Source organism: Crotalus tigris, unplaced genomic scaffold (assembly GCF_016545835.1).
Source record: "Crotalus tigris isolate CLP2741 ecotype Arizona unplaced genomic scaffold, ASM1654583v1 scf7180000017666.27876245, whole genome shotgun sequence".
NCBI lineage: Eukaryota > Metazoa > Chordata > Lepidosauria > Squamata > Viperidae > Crotalus > Crotalus tigris.
In genome coordinates, this window is record NW_024096551.1 from 1,797,061 (window position 1) to 1,824,659 (window position 27,599).

At 36.5% G+C, this 27,599-nt stretch overlaps 1 protein-coding gene across 1 annotated transcript; it reads left to right on the forward strand.

Annotated features, from left to right (window-relative positions):
- The first annotated feature begins 8,966 nt into the window (after positions 1-8,966).
- On the forward strand, positions 8,967-26,071 carry LZTFL1 (leucine zipper transcription factor like 1). The gene is made up of 10 exons (XM_039336145.1): positions 8,967-9,121; positions 10,109-10,233; positions 12,114-12,308; positions 14,302-14,362; positions 15,501-15,569; positions 16,307-16,372; positions 16,821-16,898; positions 21,580-21,753; positions 22,069-22,172; positions 25,064-26,071. Exons 1-10 carry the CDS (start codon positions 9,119-9,121, stop codon positions 25,080-25,082), a joined length of 894 nt encoding a protein of 297 aa, XP_039192079.1. The 5' UTR covers positions 8,967-9,118; the 3' UTR covers positions 25,083-26,071.
- The last annotated feature ends 1,528 nt before the right edge of the window (positions 26,072-27,599 follow it).

Below are 27,599 nucleotides of genomic sequence, written 5' to 3' on the forward strand. Positions count from 1 at the left end.
ATGGGACCACTGCCTGCTGCAATGGGAGATTGAAAATATCTGTGAGAACACAAGCCAGCTCATCTGCGAATTCCCTAGGGGCACGTCCAGGGATGTTATCTGGGCCTGCTGCTTTCCGGATGTTAACTTTCTGTAGCATTTTCTGGACAGAAATGACATCAAAGCTTGGCATTTGCTCATCAGGATGGGACACAGTTTTCCTAGCAGGAGTGCTATTTGATTCCTCAATCTACCAAAAAATGTATTCAGTTTGTTTAGGAACTCTGTGTCGTCCTTGCATCTCGATAGAGTCACCTTGTAATCTGAAATGGCCTGGATTCCTTTCCACATTTGCCTGGTGTTTGTTGGGTCCTGAAAAAAATTCTGAATTTTCTGGCAACGGGTTTGCTTTGCACCTTTTATGGCACTTTTCAGATTTGCTCTGGCTGTATCGAGTAATAGTAAAAAAAAATAACAGAAGATTAAGTATACTTTTTATTTAGGTCCTTTCAAAGTGGGAATATTATAAAAACAATCAGTTTGTGAATATTTGAACACTGGACTTTGTTGGTCAATTCCTGGAGGACTTACAGGGCGGTGTTAATTGTTCCTCAAAAAAGATGGCAAAACAATAATCCACCAATCAGGATTTTGTTTAAGCATTTTCAGCAGGATCAAGTCCCCTCCAGAAATTTTGCCATTTTTAAAATGGACAATTAAATTCATTACATCTTGAGCCTGTAAAAAAAAGAATCAGGGTTTGTTGCATATATAGAATCTCTGGCTCTGGTTTGAAACAATGCATTCTAGTGAATATCCCAGCTCTTCTGTGATAATAAATTCTATATTCTGGGACTTGGAAGACATAGAAGAAATAAGGGGCCACAACATTCTGTCAATTTTTGGCTGAGTGACTAAATCACTCTGCCCTACTCTATCAGTTGACCAGCCTGCTTCTTCTTACTTGGGAGAACCTTGTATTTCCAGGAATAGGTATCATAAAATTGTGAATAATTTTTAAATTTTGCAACAAGACTACAGATTTCAGATCAATCCAGTGTCTTTTACAGCTCCATTTTTAATGGTTTATCTTTTGTATTGATCAATTAGGCATTTCTCACTCAATTTTACATTCTGTCGTTTCTTTGTTCAGCAGATTAAAACTGTTTATCGTGAAACTGTAGGTGTTTTCAAGTCAGGGTTTTATTTGGAAATTGCTTAGAAGGAAGTATTTTTCTGTGCAGATGATCCAAATAGTAGTATTATATATCATTTTTACTAGTTACATCTTTTCTTATTCCTGCTTCTGTCACTTTTACCACACACTCACATACATGCAATCCATTCACGAAAGTGAGAGTAACTGCAGAGGTTAAAACTGGTTGGTAACATTAAGAACCTTATGTGTGAAAATATGCTAAACTCTCTCCAGCAACAATTGTAGCAAAGTAATTGCGGGAGGAAAAAAAATCAAACTGGAATGAAGATTTAAAACAAACAAAAGATTCAATTATTTATGTTTAGGGGTTCTTCTCCTTTGAATAAACCCATCGTATATATCGGTGTAAAGAAACTACGCAGAAAAGAAATATTTGGGAGATTGAATCTCGACCCAGGCACAGTCGGACGCATTGATTTTAATCGAACCTTTCAAAGCAGGGCCAAATTCTCTTATTTCTACGTACCCTCTTTAACAATGAGAAAAAAGGTTGCTAGGTGATGACAGCGAAAGCCCCTAAGTGCATTGTATTCTACCCCATTAATGTGGGAAAGAAATAGAATTGTTATAGAATTAAAAAAAAACTTGAATCAGCTCTTTCAGGAAAGGGAAGTTTATTGCGCAGGTTCAGAGAGCCATCCTGGCTGAAGGAATCTGAACTCAGATTGTACATTGATGACCATTTTTATAACCCTTCAAGCAGAGTTATTTCCTGAGCAGGTCACATGCCTCACATGGTTACATTCTATAGGTCCTTATTCTAACATGGGAAAACTACTGGACAGATCTATAATCGATAGCTCCTCGTTTACATTGGAATGTTTTTAGCAATCAGCAATATATCAAGTGTTAAGCAATTTAGATACACCATGTGACAAGCAGTTAGTAATATATCATGTGCAGAGCTGGGAACAGGATGTCTGGCCATCCTAAATTTAAGAGTTGTCTTGTAAGCAAAACAAACCTCCCTTACACACACAATCTTTGGTGGGCCATCTGCTTTTTACCCATATTCTTTGTCAGACCATTAATATTTTTCCAGGTACCACTTTATTCCCCCCTGATGAGACTTATCTCATCTATGCAGATAAGTTTCATTCCATAACACTTGGGTCTTATGTATGTATGTTGTTATACTCTTGTCTCTGGAATTCCCACATGTGAAGAACCACCCTTTAGGTAACCATATGTTTGCATACCCAAAAGACACTGTTTGGAAAAATGTGCAATTTAGCCTTTCTTGGCTCACTTTCAGGCAATGAGGTGAAGGTGTATTCTGCTCACACCCTGTGATATGTGCACATTATAAGTCTTCTGGAATGGCTACGTTAGGAGATGTAAAGCTAAAGCATCAGTGGGTAGAAACTTGGAAATGTGACCCCGCTGTACATTGTTTCATAGCCTATGTGTTCTTTAAACTCGTGGTGACTGAACTCCTTGGCTGCTGTGACAGGAACACATACGGGTATTAAACATGTGGACAGCAAATTTTCCATGTCATATGCTTCAGAAAGGCAAAAATCAGTTGTGTTGGCTAGTTTAGCCAATTGACCCACAAATTATATTGCATCCTTGACTCCAATGGATGGGGCATATCCTTATTCTGCTGGGACCTTTTGCTTCGTTTTCTCTCTGGGCGCTTCCTCGGGGGTCGTTGGTTAGTAACTCCTAATTCCCCCGGGATTACATGTACGATGCAAGTCCCCTTCCATCCCGTCTTCAACTGCGAGACTAGGGTGACCCGCTCCCATCCCCAGAATAAGGGAGGCCCACACTCCAGAGTAACAGGAGGAGGAGGCTTCTTATATGGGGCCTTTACACATATGCCTTTCCTAAGAATATACCCAACATACTGACAGGCTTCGGGATTGACAGGTGGTCTTGTAATACAGGCTTCTTTAACTATTCTGTCAAATGCTTGGGGAAATTGACAAGGATGAGGCCAGCTACCATTCCAGCATTCTGGGGAAAATCCAATAGGGGGGTGACCTTTGCAAGTGCCCGTGCCTATAGCATAAGATTGGATAAGGCGTGGAGCTTCTTCTGGCTTGCTCCATTGGCCTAAATTAGAAAGACAAACATTATTACATGCAACAATAGTACTATATAAAAGCAGAAGGAAGCCTTTCATCCTTTCTTCTCCCGTGCGTAGAAAGCCAGCTTCCGGGTGTGGCTTAGCAGGGGGTTGAATTTCAGCCAGACAGCCGTAGATATATGTGCAGGATACACTTGTGCTAATACAATATCTGGTTTACAAACAATAAAATATTCATTAAACATACTAAACACGTTTAAGAGTGAGTTTGGTGGGAACCTTGGGGTCCCTGTTCACTGTCCACAGAGGTTCTGCAGCTGCTTTAATTCTGGTCCAGTGAATCCAAGATTTAGATTCTGCAATCTTTATTGCTAAAGGAGAGGCCATTATTACTCCATAAGGTCCTTCCCATCTCCCCTCCAGTTGTTCATGTTTCCAATGTTTTACCCACACCTTATCCCCTGGTTTAAAGGGATGACATCTTGTTATTAGTTTAGGAGGTGTTTGTTCAACAACATAATTCCTAAGTTTTTCCACTTGCTTATTCAGTTCCCCCATACTCCCCCCTGATGGCCCTTTACAATGCATAACTGAAACCTTTGCTGGCTTTTGTACTGCATCGAGAAGATGCTTTATCAAGTGTCCATGTAACCCATGTTTGCCAGCCGAATCCCTGAATCCCCTCTCCTTATACACAGCACCATGAGCATGCAGAGTTAGAAAAGCATATTTACTATCTGTCCAGACATTTAAAGTTTCCCCTTCAGCTCTTTCCAATGCTCTAATTAATGCCCACCATTCTGCCACTTGAGCACTGCAGTTTGCTCCTAGCGGACTACTTTCCACCACTTCCTCATCATTCACAATCGCATATCCAGAAACCCTCCTCCCATCCTGCATGTAACTCGAGCCGTCTGTATACCAATTTAGGGCAGCATCCTGAAGAGGAATATCAGATAAATCCGGACGCTTGAATATACAGTTTCCAAAACTTGCAAGCAGTTGTGTTCTGAATCCACTTCTGTGGGCAATAGGGTGGCAGGGTTTAGCCGGTTAGACACCACTAATTTCACTTGAGGATTTTCAATCATCATCGCCTGATACTTAAAAAGCCTTTGACTGCTGATCCACAAATGCCCTTTATTATCCAAGATAGAATGAACTGCATGAGGGGGGTGGACACTTATGGAACATGAAAAGGTCAATTTATTACAGTCCTGTAAAAGGACTGCTATAGATAGCAGCAAGAACCTTCAGACAATGTGGCCAGCCTTGGGCAACCCCATCTAATTGCTTAGATAAGTAAGCCACCGGGCGTTGCCACTGTCCTAATTGTTGAGTTAACACCCCCAAGGCAACATTCTTCCTGGTATCAACATACAAATTGAAAGGCTTCTCTAAGTTAGGCAAGGCTAAAGCTGGAGCTGATGTGAGAGCTCGTTTCACTTCCCTAAAGGCATTCTTTTGTTCTCCCTCCCATTCAAAAGCAAACAACGGCTGGCTAGCCTTGTGAATAGGAATCGTGAAAAAAGCATCTTTCAAATCCACAACTGAAAACCACTTTGCTACGAACAAGTGTATACCTCCTTTAGGCTTCCTGATTAAAATTGTCCACACTTGATAAGAAATGCTAACCACCAAGATGTCCCCAAATGTCAATTTTAGATAAAAATGCCACTGGCTGCCTTTCCCCCCTCCCCACGCACACATTTCTGGGCCAAAACCTCCTCCAACCTTTGTCCTTGTTTATAAATAAATTACCTAGCAAAGAACCAACAAAGGAGAGCTCACCAAACCTTGTTTGCATTTATTAACACAAGCTCTTTTTCCAACAGTTTTGCATACAAATCTTTACTCAAAACAGCATAGCTATTTATAATCCCAAAATTTTTCTCAACTTCGTTCTAACTTCACACAAAAAATAAACAAGTTTAATAAGATATTCTGAGTTACTGAAAGTTTTTTTTTTCTAAACTCTAGTATTGCTTTTAATATAAAGTTAGTCAAATCCCAATTTAATCAAATTCCATTCAGATGGAAACAGATTTCCATTAAATTTCCATTAAATAGGGAGAACATTTACAAATCTAAGCAAACTCTTTTGGTTGATATTAAACAATTTAAACTCAAAAATTTCCCAAAAAAATTGTCCAACAATTACTGACTCCTCTTTTGAATAGAAAAAAAACTGCAAAACTGGGCATTAAATTTTCACAGCCACCCAACCTTTCTCAAACCTGAATTCTAAGCAGGGAAAAAGTTAAAAAGATCAACCCAGAAAAAGTTAAAAAGATCAACCCAGAAAAAGTTAAAAAGATCAACCCAGAAAAAGTTAATCAACCCCTCCCCTTTCTCCTCTCTCTCTATCTCTCTCTATCTCTCTCCCTCTCAAAGCAACACAGCCAGAAAAAAAAGCAGGGGGGGAAAGGGGGTTGTGTCTGCAGATAGAGTTTGAAAAGGCATTAACACACTAACATTTGCAAAAGGGAGAGAGCAGAATAGGCAAGAAAATGGTATAGGATTTCCTGCCTGAGCAGGTAACTTTGGGCTGTTCTTAAGAGGGAGAAAAAATAAATAAAAAAACAAACACATCTTTCTTCACTTTGTTTGTTGGCCAGACAAACAGAGTGAGGTTATTTATTTATTTATTTATTTTTGTATCTTCTTTTCTCTTGAGGTTAGTAACAGTCATATTTACTTCACACACAAAGACTCTGCTTTCAAATCCACAACTGATCTTCCTGCTCCAGTATCCACCAAAAACGTTGTCTGTTTGCCCCCTATATTTAAAGTAACCAATGGCTCAGGGGGGGCTTCCTTCAAGCCAGGTCCTCGTCAATCTGACCAGTTAGTCCCTGCCAATCCAATTCCCTCAATCTCCCTGTCTCTATTCCAATGTCCCATTCCTCAGACCATCTCTTACACTCCCTGGACCATCTCTCACATTCCTTGGAGCCCCTCTCTGCCCTCTACCCATGAAGGGGGAGTGCATGGGGGGCCCACTGCCAACACCTCCACATCCTCTGCCTTCTCTTCCTCTCCAACCTCTACCTCGCATCTGCCTTCTTGGACATTCTTTTTGCTAATGACCTCCCTCCTTGCAATTAGCACACTGGTTGGGTCCCAGCATGATCCCTCCTTGCAACGCCACCGCCAACAACTCAATTTTCTTATGCATTCTAGCATCTCTTTCCTGTTTTTCCACCTTATCCCTATTAACAAACACCTTCCTGGCCACCTCCAACAATTCTGTAGTGTTCTTTCCTAATGCTCCTTCTAACTAACCTCTGCAACTTCTTTCTTATATCTTCATAACTCTGTGCTATGAACCTCTCATTCAACATTCGCACATTGTCTGCACTCCTTGGATCAACCTGTGTATAAAGCCCATAAGCCTCAATCAGCCTTTGCAAAAAACTTTCCGGACTTTCATCTGCCTCCTGCATCACAAAAGACGGCTTTAACACATTCACTGAAGGCTTTCCAGCCTTGCAAAGAGCCTCTACTACTAAATTCTGATATTCCTTTAACAAAGTCATGTGTGCTGGATTTTGTGTATTCCATTCAGGGTCCTTTTCTGGTGCCCTGGCTTCCATCTCTGGCTGTATATCCCGCACAGCCAGCAACCTATCCTTCAAACACTGCCTAACAGCAGCCTTCCACTTCTCCCTTTCCTCGGGAGTCAACAAAATATTCAACAATTGCTCCTCTTTACTTGCTTCTCCCCTCACATTTACGGAGAGACCTTCCAAATCCCCTTCCTCCTTGGGGGCTGACAGCCTCCCCCTTTCTGTTTGTCTCACAGCTGGCTGCCTTTCTTCGGACACAGCAGGGGCAATCAGCCCTTCCTCCGTCAGAGCGGCTGCTGGCTCTGCCACAGCCGGCACTGGGGGGGGGAAGGGGGAGAAAGGTGGAACGTAGGGAGGAGGTCTGAGAATCAACTCCTCTACCTCCATCCTTATCTCCTTCTTAGCATCTGACACCTTAGTTTCTGAAATCTTCACATCTTTCACTCTTTTAGTTTGTACTTGAAGCTTTTTTTCCTTTGGGTCTAGCCACACACAAATGAACCATTTCAGCTTGACATTGCAATAACTCATCAGCTCGTCCTGCTACTGCATCCCCCCAACTGATCTATATACTAAAATTGGTTAGGATAGTTTTCTTAAAAGTCCCCTCTGGGGGCCACCCCACATCCATACTACGGCCCCCCATCCTAACACACTGCCAATGACCTACAGCGCCGGCGGTAACTAGTAGGGAATGCTCTGGCTTAACCACCCACACAACCTAACACGGACTTCATTAGGATCGCCGTCCCGAGTCCAGGGGAGTGATCAGGCCCCCTCTTCTATCTTCAAGTGAGATAGGTACCATTACTTTAAACACATACTCGCCTGCCTTGTAGCTACACCCATCCTGGCCAGGAGTTGGTTCAGACTTCCTTTCCTTTCCCAAAGGGTTCTTGGACTGGCCTTCAGTACTGTCGGCTCTGCTGAGAAGCCACAGCTGTCTCCTGGAGGAAACACACCCCCATGGCGCCTGGAGAATTGTTCAGAGATGGCTTACCAGCAGGTCCGAAGGGTCCAGCCGTCCTCAGCGAAATATCGCCTCACTCAAGCTTTTCCCGGCCAATGCACCAGAAAATGTTATAGAATTAAAAAAAAACTTGAATCAGCTCTTTCAGGAAAGGGAAGTTTATTGCGCAGGTTCAGAGAGCCATCCTGGCTGAAGGAATCTGAACCCAGATTGTACATTGATGACCATTTTTATAACCCTTTCTGGCGGGGGTTATTTTCAGGTCACATTACATTCTATAGGTCCTTATTCTAACATAGAAAAACTACTAGACAGATCTATAATCGATAGCTCCTCGTTTACATTGGAATGTTTTTAGCAATCAGCAATATATCAAGTGTTAAGCAATTTAGATACACCATGTGACAAGCAGTTAGTAATATATCATGTGCAGAGCTGGGAACAGGATGTCTGGCCATCCTAAATTTAAGAGTTGTCTTGTAAGCAAAACAAACCTCCCTTACACACACAATCTTTGGTGGGCCATCTGCTTTTTACCCATATTCTTTGTCAGACCATTAATATTTTTCCAGGTACCACTTTAGAATAACATAGAATAAAGTAAAATAATAATAATGAAAAATCACTAAAAGCAAAAATCATGTGTCTGCATAATCTCTGAAAGAAAGCTGTGTTAGCCAAAAGCTGTATTAACAGTATGTGGATGACCTAATGCATATTTAGAAACATTGTATAAAAGTAAAAACTGCCTTCATTGTATTCCCATGAGAAATGGAGCTAACGTGTGAGAAACTATCTGAATGTTACACAAAGTAGATTCCATATACAATGTAAGATTCCATCTATGCTTCCTGTGTTCCTGAGAAAAAGAAACCTATAAAGCTTTAGTTTAGACCCTCCCCCTTGTTCATAAATTTGCTGATTGTTAAATCACTTCTGAACCTTTTTGCGCAAAAATAAAGATCTCTCTTTCACCCATGGAATTTCGTAAAAGCCCTTTATTTTTTTAAGGCTTTATTTTTCCACAAGACCATGCTATTTTATCCCCCGCACATTGGGTCCCAAAGGGAGGGAAATAACATAAACAACAACAAGAAGACAGGGCCAGCGTTTTCGACTTTGAAATCCCTGAGCTATCGTACGGACCCCCCCCCCTTCCAAAAAGCCGTTAACCCGCCTTTTCGACCACGCGATCACTAAAGAACTTCGTTTCCGTCAATACGAACACTCGATCAGCCAATGATATTTTAAGGAAGACGCTCGCGAGGTTTTCGTTTCTTCACCATGGCAACCATAGTCCGGTAAATCTTCGCGTCTTCTTCGTTGTGGGCCACCGGCGGTTCGTCATGGTGAGCAACCGATGCTTCTGCTGCTTTTCACCCGCCCGTTAATATTCGGTCGTACTTTTGCTTCACTTACTGGGAGAAATGGAATTTAGGATTATTCGCGCAAAATGTGGCGCTTCCCTCCTCCAACTGAAAGAGGCCCGATCGCTCTCTTACTGAATTCCAAATTATCAGCTTAGATCTTTACATTAGAAATTAAGATGTGTAACCTTAAGACTCCTGTGACTATTGCCAAAGATTAGGGCTACCAATTCTTGACTGCAAAAATCCGTATCATTAGATAGTAGCAAAAAGAAACAAGAAAGCTCACGTTGTCTATATACAACATTGATATGGAAGCTTTTACTTACGCCGAATTCGCATTATACACATCTCTCTGATATTGGATTTTTGTCTTGAAGCATTTGATCACAACCCTACCCCCCCCCCTTTTTTTTTTTTTTTTGCTAGTTCGCTATCAAATCTCTTGCAGGACCATTCTTAGTATTGATTTATGCTGGACAGATCACAGAAATAATGGTGGTAAACCTGTGCAACTTTCAATAGGGGCCTCTCTTGCCTTGAGTGAATTTGGGATTGTTGGTGAATGAATGAATCTGAGAATGACGATGGTGAATTTCTAATTGATATTCTCATTCTCATTTTTCCTCCTTTTGCATATTCTGTTCTTTTCTAAGACTGTATGAAGATTGTATATATTTATTCAGTTTTTATAGTATTATTTATTATCATTATGGCTACCAAGATTGATTTTTAAATCTGGACAATGTAATTATATGATATGCACAGTGACTTAAAATTGTTGTACAATATATATTAGGGCTCAATAATTCTGAGTGTATATATTTTCAGAAAATTATCTATAAATCATGTGCCATTTAGATATGGGGAAGCATAAGTACCCTTTAAATTAAGTAAATAAGTTCTTTAAATATTATAGAAAATCCATGTTATTCATCTTTATATCAGTATTTTATATTCTATATGCAGGCAGAGTTGGGTCTAAATGATCACCATCAGAATGAAGTGATCAACTACATGCGATTTGCACGCTCTAAACGTGGTCTGCGCCTTAAGACAGTAGATTCTTGTTTTCAAGACCTTAAGGAAAGCAGGTAATATGAGAATGGGAAAAATTACCTCAGAGGCCAATTTTAGCAATATTCTTTAATCCTCATGTTCAGTTTAAATCTTTTTAATTTTATTTTGAACATTTATGACAGATAACATGTGGACTGCTTTACAAAATAAATATTTGGCTGATATGTATTAAAGTCTGCAACACTTTGAATTCAAAGGTAAAAAGGTACTTTGGAGCACAATCAAGCATGCACATATTAGTCTGCAACCAGGAATGTGTGCATAGGATGTCCAATATTCAAGATGGCAGCTGTGGTTATGTAACACACACATAAAAGGTGTAAGACTTCAATCATAGAGTCATAACCATTGTTTAGAGGGGGGGTTGACAGTGCTCGGTCCCATTTCTACAATTTTTAAAGCACTATTCTCACACAATACAGGACTGGGAAAAGGCACTGTTGCTTTAATGAATGCTATATGAATCAAAATCTCATTTTTGCCATTGAATCCAAAAGACTGCAGTCAGGATGTGCATAGTCTCTTTCTATATTGCATTTGTTATTAGTCTCTTATATAATTACTTCAATATTGATTAAAATCAGTACTTAGAATTGACTCTCCACACCTCTCTTTTTAATAAAGAGGCCAAATTCTGGCATATTTATATATAGCCATCATTATTAACTGTCCCTTCTCTCTTCTTGTAGTTTCTTCCCTTTCCTTATGTAAAAATGTTTCCAGCTTGTTATTTTATTAAGTGTATGTGTATTTGCCTGAAAAAGTGTTATAAAAATATAATCTCATGCCTATTACAGAATTTAAATATGAAAGACAAAATTGTACCTCTTATTAATTAATTATAATTTGCAATTATTTGTTTCAAATGCAGCTTGTTTCAAAAGTACCATTTTAAAATGGAATATTTAACATTCTTTAATTTTCTAACCATTGCTAGAATTTTGCCCTTTATATATTTTGTGCACTTAGCACTACTTTACTGGTTTCTATTGTCCATCATAACACATCACTGTTTGAATAGCTATCTTCAGAAATTCCCTAATGAAGTATGAGAAAATATAGCAAGTTAAAATGTGATGGTGGTATCACTCACATTCATGCAAAAGCAATTCTCTTCCATACATCAACCGTAATTTTATTTAAATGCAGTTCCAATGGAAAAAGTCACAGTTGAAAGATGAGCAAGAACAGAGTCTTTGACTTACCACCATTTATTTAATGATGGTTTGGAATTATGATGGCTTCATAATTACAGCGCATAAAGCACTTCTGACTATTGCAAAATGTTACACTAACATTCTGAAAATCCTGCTTGGATTTGGCAGAGAAGATTTTCAGCTCGAGCGGAGTGTTCTAGGGTTTTTCTCACTACCCTAAGGTACCCCAGGGTCCTTAACTGAGATTCTATCCACTTAACAACCTGTGGCAGTTGCTTAATGACTACAACCACGAGTACTAGGATTACAGTCATTGAGGAAAGCAGTCATATGGGCAGTAACGTGGACATCTTGCTTAACAATGCTGCCCTCAATGATTGAGATTCTAGTCCCAATTGTGGTTGAAAGTCAAAGACTATTTGTATATAGAGTGATATAAAATAAATAAGTAAATTACTCACAAATTTAGAAATTATATTTTTAATGGAGTATAGGTTTCATCACTGCTATTTATTGATGAAATGAGTAATAGCCTCTGAGACTATGAATTTGTGCTGGTTTTTTGCTAGTTCTGCTGAATAAATTCTGAATAAATCTGACTTGCATTGATGACATATTATATGTTGCCTATATTTAGTGAAATGGAATGTCCACATGAACTATGCTTTTCAAAAAATGTTTTTGGAATAGTTAGCATAGTTTTTAAAATCAACCTATTTCTGGATTCTCTTCTTTAGGCTGGTGGAAGATACATTCACTGTTGATGAAGTGACAGATATCCTGGATGGTTTACAAACTGTAGTGCATAGTGAGGTGGAATCAGAACTTATTAATACAACTTACACCAATGTATTACTTTTACGACAAATTTTTTCCCAGGCAGAGAAATGGTGTCTTAAATTGCAGACTGACATTTCAGAACTGGAAAATAGGTGAGAACTTTAAAGATAACTTCATAGATTTTAAATACTGTTATTAATACAGGTAGTCCTTGAGTATGAATGTAATGGAGCCTGCCAATTACATTTGTAACCCGAGGATTCGTTGGAGTGAATCACATCAAATGTGAAAACTCCATCCTATCGCCCACGCATTTGCTAATTGAATGCGCAGGTTGTTAAGTGCACATGAGGTATATCAAGGTGGGGAAAGCCATGGGGGGGGGAGTAGTGATGGAACATGCCACCTGCTTAAAATCACCCAAGGCTTCCAATTGCATGATATCTCGTGCAATTGCTTCTCTCCTCACCCTGCCAAGATCTATCTCCTCTTACGAAGACCTGTCTCCTCTCTGTTGTGGTCTCTTTGATGATTTTGCTTCCAGCATCCGATCAGCTTGCAAATGCTTTTCACATGCCAAGAGTGAAATATTCTGGGCGCCATGATCTCATGGGACTTCAGACCATGAGATCATGGTGCCCAGAAGCTTCCAGTCTCTGTGCAAAATGTTTGCGAGCTAATGGGACACTTTGAGGTGCAAAATCGTGCTGCTTCAAAGTGTCTCACCAGCTTGCAAACGTTTTGTGGCGAGAGATGTTCTGGGCACTGTGATCTCTAGGGATTTCAGGCATTTCACTCTTGGCACAAAATGTTTGCAAGCCAACACGACACTTTTGAGGCAGCACAATTTCGTTGCCTCAAAGTGTCCCATCGGCTTGCAAATGTTTTGCACGGAGATTGGAAGCTTCTGGGTGCCTGAAGTCCTGTGAGATCACAGCGCCCAGAACATTTCACTCTTGGCATCCAAAAAGCTTTTGCAGACCAATCAGATGTTGGAAGCAAAATCATCAAAGAAACTGGCAGAGAGGAGACAGATCTTCACAAGGTAAATGACCCAGCGTGACAGGTTGGGAGGGGAGAAGCAATTGTGGGGAGCAGGCGAGGTAATAGCCAGGGTGAATGTTGCAGTGCCTCTGTGGTCATTGGTAAGGGTGAATAACTGCCGTAGTGCTGCAACATTCATAATTTTGGGATTATGTTATAAATACTTTGGGTTATCATGTAACTTTGAATGGTCACTAAGTGAACTGTCATAACTCAGGGATTACCTGTACATATTCTTTCTTCATAATGTCAATCCAGTACATTGATATAATAATTGATAGCAGAGTCCCAACACTGTTTATTTAGAAGTGGATCTAGATTACTCAATAAAGCTTATTCTCTCAAAAGTTTTGTTTTTAATTTTCTTACTCTCAAAAATAATGTTTTCATTTGAGATGTCTGATTGTTTCCTGTTTATATTACAAAGACACCCTCAAGATAAGCTCAAATCCTAGTAACCATGTGTTTGCATTTACATTGGCACTATTGCTAAGGTTGTTTGCCACTGCTTTTTCTAGGCTACTTTTTTACTCTCAAATCTAGCTAACAACCCTGGAGTTCTCAGATGCACCCTCATCCAAAATCTAGTATCCGGCACAAAAGAACAGGTCATACCTGAAGGGTCAATTTAACTGCTTTATTACTGAAAGCTTATGTATAGAAATCTTCTCATCTTACAGTCAGTATTTGTCTAGAACAGCGGCTCCCAACTTTTTCTGTATTCCGCACTTCTAGAACGCTTCTGATATATTCTCGCATCCTTTACAAAAGTTCAAAATAATAGCAATGAATTATGCACATATGCTATAATTTTGAAAACCCAAGTTTTCACACCTTCTGGAATATCATCTTGCACCTCCGTTGGGAACCCCTGGTCTAGAGTCAGATAAGGGTCAATGGCAGTAATGTGGGGTTGAGGGGGTTAGACATACATATCTAGGCTGATCCCCATTTTTATCCCTCTCTCTGACTCTGCCTGTCCTTCTCTTACATCTACTTAGCATCTGAGATCAACCAAGGTTAACTGACAGATTCTGCCATCTACTGAATGTAATTTAATGTTCAATAGATTTAACTAAAACGTTTATTGCTTTTTTCAAGGGATTTATTAGAACAAGTTGCTGAGTTTGAAAAATCAGAATTTACATCTCCAAATAAGAAGGTATGACTATTTCTAAAAGAGTGGTCAAACTAAAAAATATCTCTGGGTTTATGTTGTAATGGGTACATGTATGGGTCCTGAGGATTTTATAAAAATTTAGTATAAGACCGTAATCTAATTTTTTGTCCTGAGCAGTTTTTTTTACTGCCTTGATTAGTTTAGTATCTGGCTCTCTGGTTAATACAACTTTTTATTTTGTTCTGTTAATTTCTGTACAATAACATATACCTTCCTCAATGTCTTCTGCATTGGTTAGTTAATGTCCCTTGACAGACTTAATACTAAATAAATGTCTCCTTTCCTTATCAGTAAATGTAGCACAGGTAGCACAAATCAATACAAAGTATTTTGGGTGCTTACTGTGTTCAAGTCTGGATATGTGTGACCAGACAGCAGGAGGAAGTAGCCGAATTCGACATAATTATAACTTATGGAAAAATAATACAGAAAGTTACTTTCATAGGTCATATAGAGTCTCTTTGAGGCCACTGTTGGCAATAGGATTGGAAAATGCTGGAGCCAATATTAAAGGGGAGATTTTAGCAGTTTTACCAGCTTGATAGGTCTAATTTACCAAATTAAATAAATTGTTTTCTGAGGCCAACCTATTATTTCTGTAGTAAACTACCTATGGCATTACAATTTACCTTTGTTACTTTGGGAGGTGAAATCAACAAAATATATCTTTCATGGCCAAGAGATTGCCCATTTCAAGAATCCTTCAAATATTACCAAAGGATGTCATAGGGTAGTTTTTTGCTTACCAGTTCAAATCCAAGGATACATTCAGAATTTGTTTAAAATTCTGTAGAATCAGAGAAAACTCACTTGGAAGATGTAAAGCAAGCAATCTTTCTAATCTGTTTTTAATTGCAAAACAGAATTTGATTTCTGTTTTTTATCTTTGGTATTATTTTAATTTATATCTCTTTTTGATAAATACAATTTATGTGTGAGATCTTGTCTGATTGCAAATGCTAACCAGAAATGATTTCCAATCACAATAAGGGGATGAACAATAATTACTAAATATTAATTTTATGAATATACCTTAAAATTAGTTTGACTCAGGAGATCCAACTTCTGAATAGATTTATATTGTGTTAGAGACACTTGATTTGTATTTTTTCCTTTTTAGCTGAATCCAGAGTTGGTTAAAACTAAACTTACTCCATTGCATGAGGGAGCATCAGAATTACTAAACAAGGTGACACTTCATTCATATAATAATTGTTTCACTTCACTCATTGTAATTAGTTATCAATTGAACCAAATATATTTATTATTATTCAAGCTATAGAAGTTTAAGTAATCTCTAGTAATAACTTTAAACTGCTAATGACTGATTAATTGTAAAAACAAATTCTCTGTATTTTAGCATATTTGAAAAAAAGAAAAATCCACAAATAATTTGGAAATACAGGTAGCCCTCAACTTACAACAGTTTCCTTAGTGACTGTTGGAAGTTAAAATGGCATTAAAAAGTGTCTTATGAATATTTTCCAATTTATGACCATGGCAGCATCCCCATAGTCACATGATTTATATTCAAATGCTTTACAATTGACTCACATTTATGACGGTTGCAGTGTCCAGGGTCATGTGATCACTTTTGCAACTTTCTTTCAAGCAAAGTCAGTGGGGAAACCTGATTCACTTAACAGCCATTTTACTAATTTAACAACTGCAGTGTTTCACTTAACAAATGTGGCAAGAAAAGTTGTAAAATGGAGCAAAACTCTCTTAACAAATTTGTCATTTAGGCAACAGTGATAAAAAAATGTAATTTAAATAATAATTAAAAAGCTACTATGTCGGAATTAAACAGATAATCTCTATGTACTGGTGCAGTATACACAAGCATTATCTTTTTCAGGCTGTGATAAATGATCCTATAAAATATCTTTAAATATTTCTACAGTTTGTTTGATATTTTGCCTGCAGGAAATAGCAAGACTTCATGAAGAAAATGAAAAATTGAAAACTCGATTAAAGACAATAGAGCTGCAGGTAAAATCCTTTGATAAATCAAGTATTACTTTTATTTAACAGACATTCATTTAGTAGATCTGAGGTGCAGTGGACATTTCCATCTAGATATTCCAGAAAAATCTGTTGTATCTAAAGATACTTAAATTTATGTTAAATTAGATTATATTATGTTACTTTGAATCAATTTAACTTGTATAATGACTTAATTTCACAAATGATGTAGATTGCTAGAGAAATGACACAATTTTGTGTAATATGCAAAAGACAGAATGATGCAGTTCTCAATTAATCATATATATTCATATTTAACTTTCTTTATCCAAAATAATCTGTTAGATTGAGGCTTTACCATAGATGGGTAGAGAGATTAATATAATCAGAAGAAGAAAATGGTAAACTATTTCTATAGTAGAAAGATACATCTTTTTAAAATAAGATTTGATCTGAATTTTCAAATCTATTGCAGGCTACAAATGCACTGGATGAAAAATCAAACTTAGAAAAGGCTTTACAGAATTTACAGATTGCTCAGGGGGACCAAAAGGTAAAAAATATTTTTAGACCATATCCAATAACTACAACTGTTTTGATAAGATTATTCCATGAAAATTATTTTAGCTGTGTTTCAAAATCTTACAGTGAACTTAATTAATTAATATAATGTTCTGCAGTATAGTCCAATTTTAAACCATAGTAATAACAATTTCCTTGCTTCATCCTAATTTTTTAGGTTCCATAATATTCCTAATATACACAGCTATTCCATTTTTTTCCACCACAATTTTTGATCTGAATCCTTGTATTTAGCAAATTAACACAGCCTTTTTAAATATATGTCTCTCAAAGATACAATGATGCATAAAGGTTTGTGAACCCTTTTGAATTTTCAGTTTTTCTGCATAAATATTCTCTAAAATTTGATTACACATATCCTAAAACTAGATAAAGATAACCCAATTAAACAAATGAATCAAATATTAATTCAAGTCAGCTTTTTGTTGTTAATTTAACTCTTCATTGTGAATAGGCTTTTGATTTCTGATAAACAAACACCAGTTTCTCCACAGTCCCGCTAATTTCCTCTAGACTTGTTGAATCTTTTTTTTATTTTGCCCCTGCTGGCTCTTTTTTTCAAAAGAAAAATTTATGTTTAAAAATAGTTTTTAATTAAACAGATTCAGGAAAGTATATTCAATTGTTCAAAGAACTAACAGAATATAAATAAATTCATAAAATATGTGCAACACAATAAAAAAGCAAAGACATTGTAGGCTTTAATAACATTTCATTAAATACCATTATATTCTGACAATTGCCAAACTTTGTACAATATTCAGCTCCTTGTATTGAAGCTCTTTTGTGATGTCAGTTGAGGAAAAATCAACATGATTCAAATAAGCTAAAAATAGTTTCCAATATAGGAGGAATCAGTAGAATTGAAATAAATTCAAACTGGCAGACGAAAGATTGGCCATAGCAATATGGCTCATCACTAGGCTGCAGACAGTAGAAGTCAAACTTACTACCAGGCACCTATAAAGCAGAGTGGATGAGACTGGGTAAGATCTGAACTTCTCTTTAATCTGAATTATTTTTTTCCACCTGTATAAGCTGCCCCCCTGTGGAGAAAGGGAAGGGAAACTTTATCCTACCCTCTAAAAATAGCGGTGACTGACTATCCAGGGGAGTTTAAAACATTGAAACAATAACCTGGTTTTAATGGAGATTTATCTTTCTAAAATTTGAGGACTAAAAGATTTCCTATCCTTATTGAAGATTTGGGTTTTTGTTTACAAAAAAGAAGTAAAATTGGAAAAAGGACTATAAAAACCTTGGATTTAGAAAAAATCCTAAACGGTATGGGCGACATCTTGTGACTAAACCTGATATTGCAATCTGTTATTGTCTGGAAGAGACTTGGCTTGAAGCCCAGGCGACAGATAAGACTTTCGTAAACTTGGCAATCAGCTATGAGAAACTCAGCTGTGTTCTACACTCAGTGATAAAATTATTTTCACTTTCTGATTGTAAAGGTTTTGATTCAGACCATTAAGAGAATGAAGATCAGGAACAGATTTTATTTATGCTGAAAGCAATTCATGAAACTTCTTAAAGCCACTGATGAAATAAGAGGCTACAAAAAAGAACAAGATGTCAGCCTATATATTCAAACCCCAAACTTTGATTACAACCAAAGAATTAACTATACAGAATATATCAGAAGAAATGGAGCAATTAAATACTATGATAGAAGATTCAACTGATCAACAAATATAGTTAATGGAAAACTCAGAAAAGGGATTGACAACTTTGAAAATGGAAAAGACTTTCTATATAAACCAGAAGAAACCTGAGAATCAAGAAGAAGAATAGATCAAAGGGAAGATAAACATTTCAGGACAACTACGCCAAGAGAGAAAAATAGAGAGACAATTTATTAGCCCCTTTAAAAAAATGGTGATTGGATGGCCTTTCTTATTTCAAACAATATACATAATAATACAGGGGATCTATATGATGATTTAAAAGCACTGATATGGAAGGCGAGTTGGCAAAGAAAGAAAGCTAGAATAAGGCTGAAGAAAATTTGGAAGTATAAATATTAAAATTAAATTTGAATATTGATTTGTTTATAAAGATTGAATGTAAAAGCTAATTAAGATATGTGTGTGTGTGTGTGTGTGTGTGTGTGTGTGTATAAGCTAAAAATATATTTTTAAATGTAATAAACATGTTTTCACTTAGCTGATATAATAAAAACTACTAGCTCCAATATGAGATAAATAGACATTAAGAGAAAAAGAGAGGAAGTATTTGTTGTTGAAATAAGAGAAAATTTGCTTACTAAATTTAAGATGTTTGGAAATTAATAGAAAATAAGAATATTATACTGTATTATCAATTAGTTGATGTAAGATGGTGAGAAATAGAATATATCCAAATAGATAAGAAGTGTATTCTGAATGTTAGATTTTGTGATGAGTTGTGATAATGAGAATTTTGATTATGTAAAACTTGGAAATTATAAATACTAAATGTTAAAGTTAAACATTAATGAGAAATTAAAAATTGGAGGAAACTAATTAGGACATTGATTGTCTATAAAAACTGAATGTTAAAATAATAAGAATATGTATAAGCCAAACATCATTGATAAATATAAGAACGTCATTTTTATTTAATTGATTTAATAAGAATTATGTTAGCTTAGACAGGAGACCGTGAATACTGAGGGGAAAAGAGAGGAAAAATTTGATATAGTAGCTTGAGATTTCTATTGAAGATATTTTTATGTTATTGTATTATTGATTGGCCCAGCCGTCACATTGCTTTTTGAATACTTAAATGTAAAATTAGAAAATCAATAAAACATTTATATAAAAGAAGGATAAATCCACCATGAAATCCAAATAATTTTACTGTATGGAAATATCAGCAACACTTAAAAGAACACCATTGCTTGAAAATGGAAAGCCACAAACTTTCTTCAGTTCCTGAAATTCGTTATAACACTAAATATAGAATCCTAGAGTTGGAGGAGTATTTGGAGGTTTTTTAGTCCAACCCCCTGTTCAATGAAGGAATTTTCATGCAATCCTGAGCAAATGGTTGTCCAGTTTTAGCATTAAATATATATATCTTGTTGCAGATCTCTGAAATTTGAATTTTCCTCACATTAATAAAGTGGTATTGAATGTTATATCTTTGCCTAAGGTCCCTAAAAAGTTTGGTCAATGCTTTGACAATGAATAATTTAAAGACTCCATGACAATCTTGCTTCTTTTCGTAGGAGAACCTTCAGATTGCTGTGTATGCCTCATTAATGCCATTTAGTTACCCAGCTTGTCAGTTGGGTAGTTCCTAAAGATCTACCTGCAAGTTTTGTGTAGCAATAGAATCAAATGCAAATTTGAAACTAATAAAACTTTATATATTGTATATAAGTCTATCATTTTAGAAATATTAATAACAATAAATAAAATTTCATTTTATGAATCATCCATAAGTTCCATGTTACTTTATTTTAAAAAGTAAATTTGCCTAATACTGTTTGTGAATTTGTTTCATGTGTTTTCCCCTTTTCTTTTAAAGCTCATTAAAATTTTATAAATGTTAACAAATATTATCCCATTGATTCCATTGAATTTTATGACTATAGGCTTTCTAGAGTATCTGTGGATTGGGTTTATTTGTATGAAATTCTATGTAAGAATATAAGTAGTCCTCTGCTTATGACCACATTTGACCAGGAATCTCAGTCATTGAGCGAAGCAATCAGTAAGCAAGATGCCACTTGACTGCTTCACCCAATGACATCAGTCCTAGCTCCCTCAGTTGTGGTCATTAAGCAGCTGTGTGGATTGTTAAGTGGACTGCCAGGGAGAGCACCTAAGCCTCCTAGGCATGGGCAGGGAGGACCCAGGCCTTCCATCACACCTTGAGCCTAAACTTTCTCTCCGACCTACTTAGGAGAACAATTGTACAAATATTGACATTCACTAATGTTTTTGCCAGATTTGGGGCCATTTCTCCAGTGTGCCACGAGATTTCCCCTCTGGAATTGTTTGCTGGCATTTTCCCTTCTGGAATCTTTCTGAACCTTCCAGAGAAGAGGGAAAACAGTAGTAAATGCCACCATTCTAGAAGGCTCAGAATGCTGGCATTTGTTGCATTTTTGCCAGATTTGAGGTCTGCTCCTTCAATGTGCAGAATTTCTACATGGAGAGCATAGGAAATCCCTTGGCTTGCCAGGGGAATGGACCTCAAATGTAATATCTTCTCTGCTTGCCACCTTCCCTGCCAGCTTCCCCACTGACTTTCCAGGGAAGGTGGCAGAGAAGATTGCAGATGATGATTACATTATTGCAGGGCACTTGGCAACCTGAGAAGACCTTAGTCATAAATGCAAACAGGTTGCCAAGCACCCAAAAGGCAGTCAAATAACCCTAGTGGGTGGGTTGGTACAACCTTTGACTATGGCTGCAAATGTTTTACAGGCCATAAAGCATCCATTCTGAGGACTATCTGTATTGGTCAATATTCTAACAAATGAATATATTGCATGTATTTATATATCTAGGAACTTCAGTTTTTTTAAAGGGGCATGTAGGTATACATGTATATGTGGATGCAAATAGATATTTTATACCCACAAAACACATTATTGTAAAATGAATATGTGGCTAGATATTTATTTTCTCAATAATCATATATCCTTTTTTCAGTTTAACATGACTCAGGATGTTAGTGAACTAGAAAATACTATGGCTAATTTGAAGTGTCAGTTTGAGAAAACATTGCAAGACAGTACTGCAAGCCAAAAATCCTTGGAAGAGAATCTGGTGTCAACAAAACATGACTTACTTAAGGTTCAAGACCAGTTAGCTCTGGCTGAAAAGGTTTGTTTCACCAATTACATTTGTGGCCTTTTTTTCAACTTTAATTTTTATTATCTGGAAAGAAATTATTTTAATCCCATGTTGATTTTAATCATAAAAATTAGCTTCAGCATATTATAATTTTAAATAATTCAATACTTTATGACTTTGATTAGTCTTTTTACATGAAATACTTTGCTAAACTAAACTGTTTTGATGTACAAATATACTTATTTTTCATGTATTTGTAGATACTGGCATTTTGGATAATTTAATGCTAGTATAATGCAAATATAGTATATTTAAAATAATATTTTAATAATTCAAAATTCATAGGAATTAGAAAAGAAGTTCCAACAAACTGCTGCCTATCGCAATATGAAGGAGATTCTCTCAAAAAAGAATGAGCAGATAAAAGAGCTACGAAAGAAGCTTTCAAAGTAAGTGGTTGTCCTCCACTTGAATTTTTTTTATAAAGAAATTTTATTGTTTTTTTCATTTTTACATAAAGGTGCTTGAGAAACAACGTGGTGATTGGGCTATCAATTATCTAAGAACAAAATTATACCTATATCACATGGATTAATTCCTTAAAAGTTCCCTCTCTATTTCCCATATATTATTTTACCAATTAAAATTATACATTTGTAAAAAAAGCTCAATCAATCCAATCAGTCATCAATCACATTTCAATTATAAGAATCCAAGTGCTGTTTTTAAGCTTTACTATTTTGAAAATTACCATATTCCAGTTAAGCTATATCAGTGGTTCTCAACCTGTGGGTCGGGACCCCATTTGGGGTCGAACAACCATTTCACGGGGGTCGCCAAACAACGCAGTCCACCATTTTTCCCCCCTTTTCCTTAGCTGTGCTACTCCCTTTTATTCTATTGGCTTTTGAAAGCCAGTAGAATAGACTCTCTTGAATAGAGTCTAATTCTATTGGCTTTCAAAAGCCAATAGGAATTGTCCAGGCTGTCTCTGCCCTGCTGAGCCCAACAAAAGTCCCATTCTGCAAACGGTGCTGCACCAGTTGAGTAGTCCTTGACTTACGACCGGATGAGTAGTCCTTGACTTACGACCGGTTGGGGGTCGCGGCATTAAAAAGGTTGAGAACCACTGAGCTATATAGACATATTAACACTTTGGGCATCCCTCATTTCTCTTTTCCCTATCATGGTGATTCTATCTAAGATAAATATATTATCCCAAAAAGCAACATCCTTATGTTTTTTAAGATATAGCCTATTGCTTAAACTAATACATCATTTATTAATACTATTACTTCTCTTATCACAAATACCTCCTCTTCTCCCTCTATTACGAAATAGTTGTCTTGGTTAAAATAAAGATATCAGTCCAAAAAACTACATTTCTATCTATTTTAAATGTATATTCTATCAATCAATTAAGTAAAATTTACCCGTCCAACTACTTGTCATCTCTAATACCAAATATTGTTACAGAAAATATCCTTTTACAAAATCACCTATTTCATTTGTTATTAAAACAATCCAAGTGTCAACAATCTTTTTAACCCATTCAGTGAAATTTTAAGCCACATTTTTAAACCTAATTCTAGCTTTCTTTCTATGCCAAACTGGTTTCCATAATAAAGCCTCTGCATCATCAAACCTCAACATTTGAGTAAAGCTATTTCTCAAAACATCAAAATAGTTCAAGTTCTCTTCTCTTTCTTCCAATGTCATCTGAATAGTATAGTCAGTTTTATTCCTTATTGTAGTTATTAGTTGATTGTCCACATTATCACAATTTTCAATAACCGGTACCTGAATGTCAAGCTCTGTTATTTTTGGGAGATCAAATAGCTCAGTTAATGTTATTCTTTGATCATCAATGTTCTCCATAGGTCGTAAATAGGATTGTGTAGAATTAATTTGCTCAGTAGTTTCTACTGTAAGTTCATAATTAAATTGTAAGTGCAGTTCCTCTATCTCATTCAGTTGTATATCTTGTTGAGTAGGAACCTCTCTAGGGTTACTCTGTTCTTCCTCCGTTATTCTTTGGTCTATAGTTTGAACCGATGGTTGAAAGTCAATTTGTGGTTCTCTAGTATATCTTTGATTTTTCTCCAAGATTTGATATGAGTTTTCATATAGTTTGTAGTTTCCAAAATCTTTTCCAATATAAGTTCATAGTCAAGCTGTGGATAAGATTCTTCCATTTCAATGGTGAAATAGTCTTTGATCAAGAATAGTCTTTGATCTTTTAGTGGAGGCTATATTTCAAAAAGGTCAACAAATATCCACCTCCAAAATTCTAATAAGCACATTCACTACAGCTGTTGCAAATCTTTTATTTTTTCCCTTTTGTTATAATTTGAAGGTCAAATTCATCTTCAAATAGCAAAAGAAAATACAGTTGTAATGGCACTTTTCTCCACAAGATGTCCTCAGTGGACTGTAAACCCTTTCTTCCAAATAGGTAAAAATTTATCTCTTTTGGGAAACAAAAAAAGCAAAAGCAAGTATCTCCGGTATAATAGATAAAGTAAAAAATATAGCGTTTCTTTTTTATTTTTTTCAGGTCCCCTAGGTATCCAAAGAGAAAAATCAAGTAGTCAATAAAACTTTAACTATTTTAGTTCTTTTAAAACTTTATTTCCCAAGTAGACAGATGCTGCTCTCTTAAGACAGGGAAGTTATCAAAAACTTTTTATAGGCAAATAGTCAGTACAGAGAGAGGGAGGAAAGGTCTCACCTGGATTCACCATGGTGGTTCTTTATGCTTAAATGATTTTCTGACTTTGGCTGGTGCAGCTAAGTGATCGGCCATTTTATTAGCCGATCTTCTTCTCTGTTGGCTCTATGGAGTTAGCTTGGACTGCAGGGGGAGCTGCAGCTCCGCCGCCGCTCCACCACAGCCGAGCAAAAGCCTCCTCGACAGTAGTCACCCCTCCAGGACGATTTAAGACCCACATAAGGGTCTACCGGCGGAGAGAAAACAGCTGCCACGATCCGGAAGCGGAAGTCCTCCACTTGAATTTTTTATACGTTCTGTGTTTTTTTCTATTAATGATATTTGGTTTTACTAAATCATGATAATTTTTTAAAAAATCAATTTTAATTTGTTTTTATGCATTGTTGCCAAAAACCTACTATATAAAATAGTAAGCCATCCAAATCCTGTCAATCAATTAAATAGATAAATATGCTCCCAGGTTGTGGACCTGTTTTTTCTAGGGGAATGTGACTCTTCCAACAAATGCTATTTATACAAATAATGGATTAATTTCACTATTGTAATGTGAAATCAAAATGTGTAGTGTGAAAATTTACATCTAAGCATGTCTCTATTTTACTTTCATAGATATGAGCCAGATGATTAAATTCGGAAGAATTTGTTTTGTTTCAAGAAACTGCCACAAAATGAAATGAAAATACAGATTTGGAAAAAGGATTTGTTGTTCAATATGTTTCAGTATGTTTTCTAAGCAGTCTACTTCCTTTTTTAATCATTTTATTATTAGAAAGCCATAAGTGAAAATGCTGAATAAAGAAAAATACATATTTGTTATTTAGGGCCATTTTAAATGTTTAAATCATATACTGCAGACATGTCAAACTCGCGATGTCACATGATGTCACACAACATATCGGGACTGTTTCACCATTGCCGGCAGTGGGGTGGGCACGGCTTCCGCATGATGCATCTGGCCCGGGGTCGGCAGTTGGACACCCCTGATATACTGCATACAAATGCAGAACATTTACCAATTTCTTTGTACAGTAAAAAAAGTTTATTATGAACAGTAGTTCAAAATAGTTATAGTTTTTTGCATATTGTTAAAATACAATTCTAATGAAAACTCCCTAAAGTTTATATTTTTCTGAAACATTGCTTTTCTTTTTCAGAATATTAGCTAGAAACATGAGTTAATTCTGTTGCCATGAAACATAGCACCCACGTTTAGCTTGAAGCTGGTAAGAAACATGATCCCTGAAAAAAAAAACTTTTACCTATGCAAAGGAGCTTTATTGTCCACCCGAAAATACAAATTACCAAGTAATTCAGGCAAAGCAAAAAGCATTTATTTAGGAAGGTCAGGTCTTTATACAGGGTACAGAAATAACCAAATGCTACATAACGTTCTGTATATGTGATGTGCAAAAAGCAACTGATCAAACAATAACACATTAAGTAAACATAGGTTAGACACAATTAAAATTTGTTGCATCTTCTGCTTTCCCATCGGGCTTGTTTTTTTAATACTTGCAATACATAAGGACTTCAGACTATGCTCCTTATTTGTTTAGTCTCCAAAAAAGTTAATATTTGCATATAAAAGAAATAAATGGTTTTGGCTAAAAAAGAAAATATGATTTCCTGAACTTCATGCCATGCTAAATGCTAATATCATCTTTATTAAAATGCTAATAATGAGGCCTGCAATTCCAGGTAACAATTTGACCATCTGATTCTGTTTCACAAGGACAGTGGCTTCATAGAAGCATTAAAATCTAGAATGAACCCTCCTGGACTTGATCAATCGTCTTGCAGTGGAATTTATAAGCAGCATAAATACTTCCACCTGGAATGGATGTTTCTGGTCACTCCTACTGCCCTCCAAAGTGCTTATGCTTGTTTCTATAAGGATAGGAACTGGAAGTTATTTCATTGCCCTTGCCCATGGATTAACTGAGGTGGCAGGGAGATATCTCCATCCCTTTGGAAGTCCTTGGCCTTGGAGGTTTCCACAAAAAGCTCCAGGAGCAAGCCAGTCTTCAATAGCTTGGGTACCAGAATGTTCTTTCACGTATACAAGAGTTGTTGATCCAGAAGACTAAGAAAAGCATATGTAGCAATTGGTTGTACATTAGGAACCATCAAGAAGAAACTCTCCCAAGAAGCTCCAAAAGACAGTGCAAGTAGCAGTCCCAGCAACTGAAAGAAACTTTTCATAACCAATACCGGGGGAACTTGAAACAGATGTAAAGGCTGAACGAAACAATTGCTGAATAGCCAATCTAGAAATCTAATCAGCAAAGTGATTGCCTTTAGTAATAAAATATGTGCATCCAAAGAAGAAACAATTAGGTTTGAGTGAGCAATCTGGCAGTATAAGGTGGTAAAAAATCCTCTCAGCTTCCATAAGGTACCTATAGCATGGCAAACACCAAAAGCATACAGGTGGTCCTCAACTTACAATCATTCGTTAGTGATCAAAGTTACAAGAGCACTGAAAGTGACTTGTCATGCTTATGACTGTTACAGCATCCCCATGATCGTGTGATCAAAATTTGGAAGCTTGGCAACCGGTTCATATTTATGGTTGCAGTGTCCCATGGTTTTGTGATCACATTTTACAACCTAACTAGTCAATGGGCAAACCAGAGTCGTTTAACAACTGTATTTCTAATTTAATAGCTACACTGATTCACTTAACTAGCAAGAAAGATCCTAAAATGGGACAAAACTTATTTAACAGTTCTTGCTTAGCAGCAGAAATTTTGGGCTCAATTGTGATCACAAGTCAAGGACTACTTGTGCTTAGAAGATATTGCTAGGTATTTCGGCGAACATTTTAACAGTTTTGTCCCTGACAATACAATAAGCTTGATTTAAGGCAGTAAATTCAGTTGTTTGGGCCCTCTAGGGAGGCAAGACATGCCCAGCAGATTAAATGAACTCAAAGAGGGCTGGAAATACAAAAGAACCAATACAAGTCCCTAGAAAATATGCACAATTCACAAGATATTATTATTTACTGTTACTTGACCCCACTGCTATCACTACTACTATTTGAGATTTCTACTACTACTACTTGTGCGTGGTACTAGTGAAATTTATTTCTCTCCTGCTTCAGGCAGGTTTACTGTCATACATAGACACATACCTTCCCTCA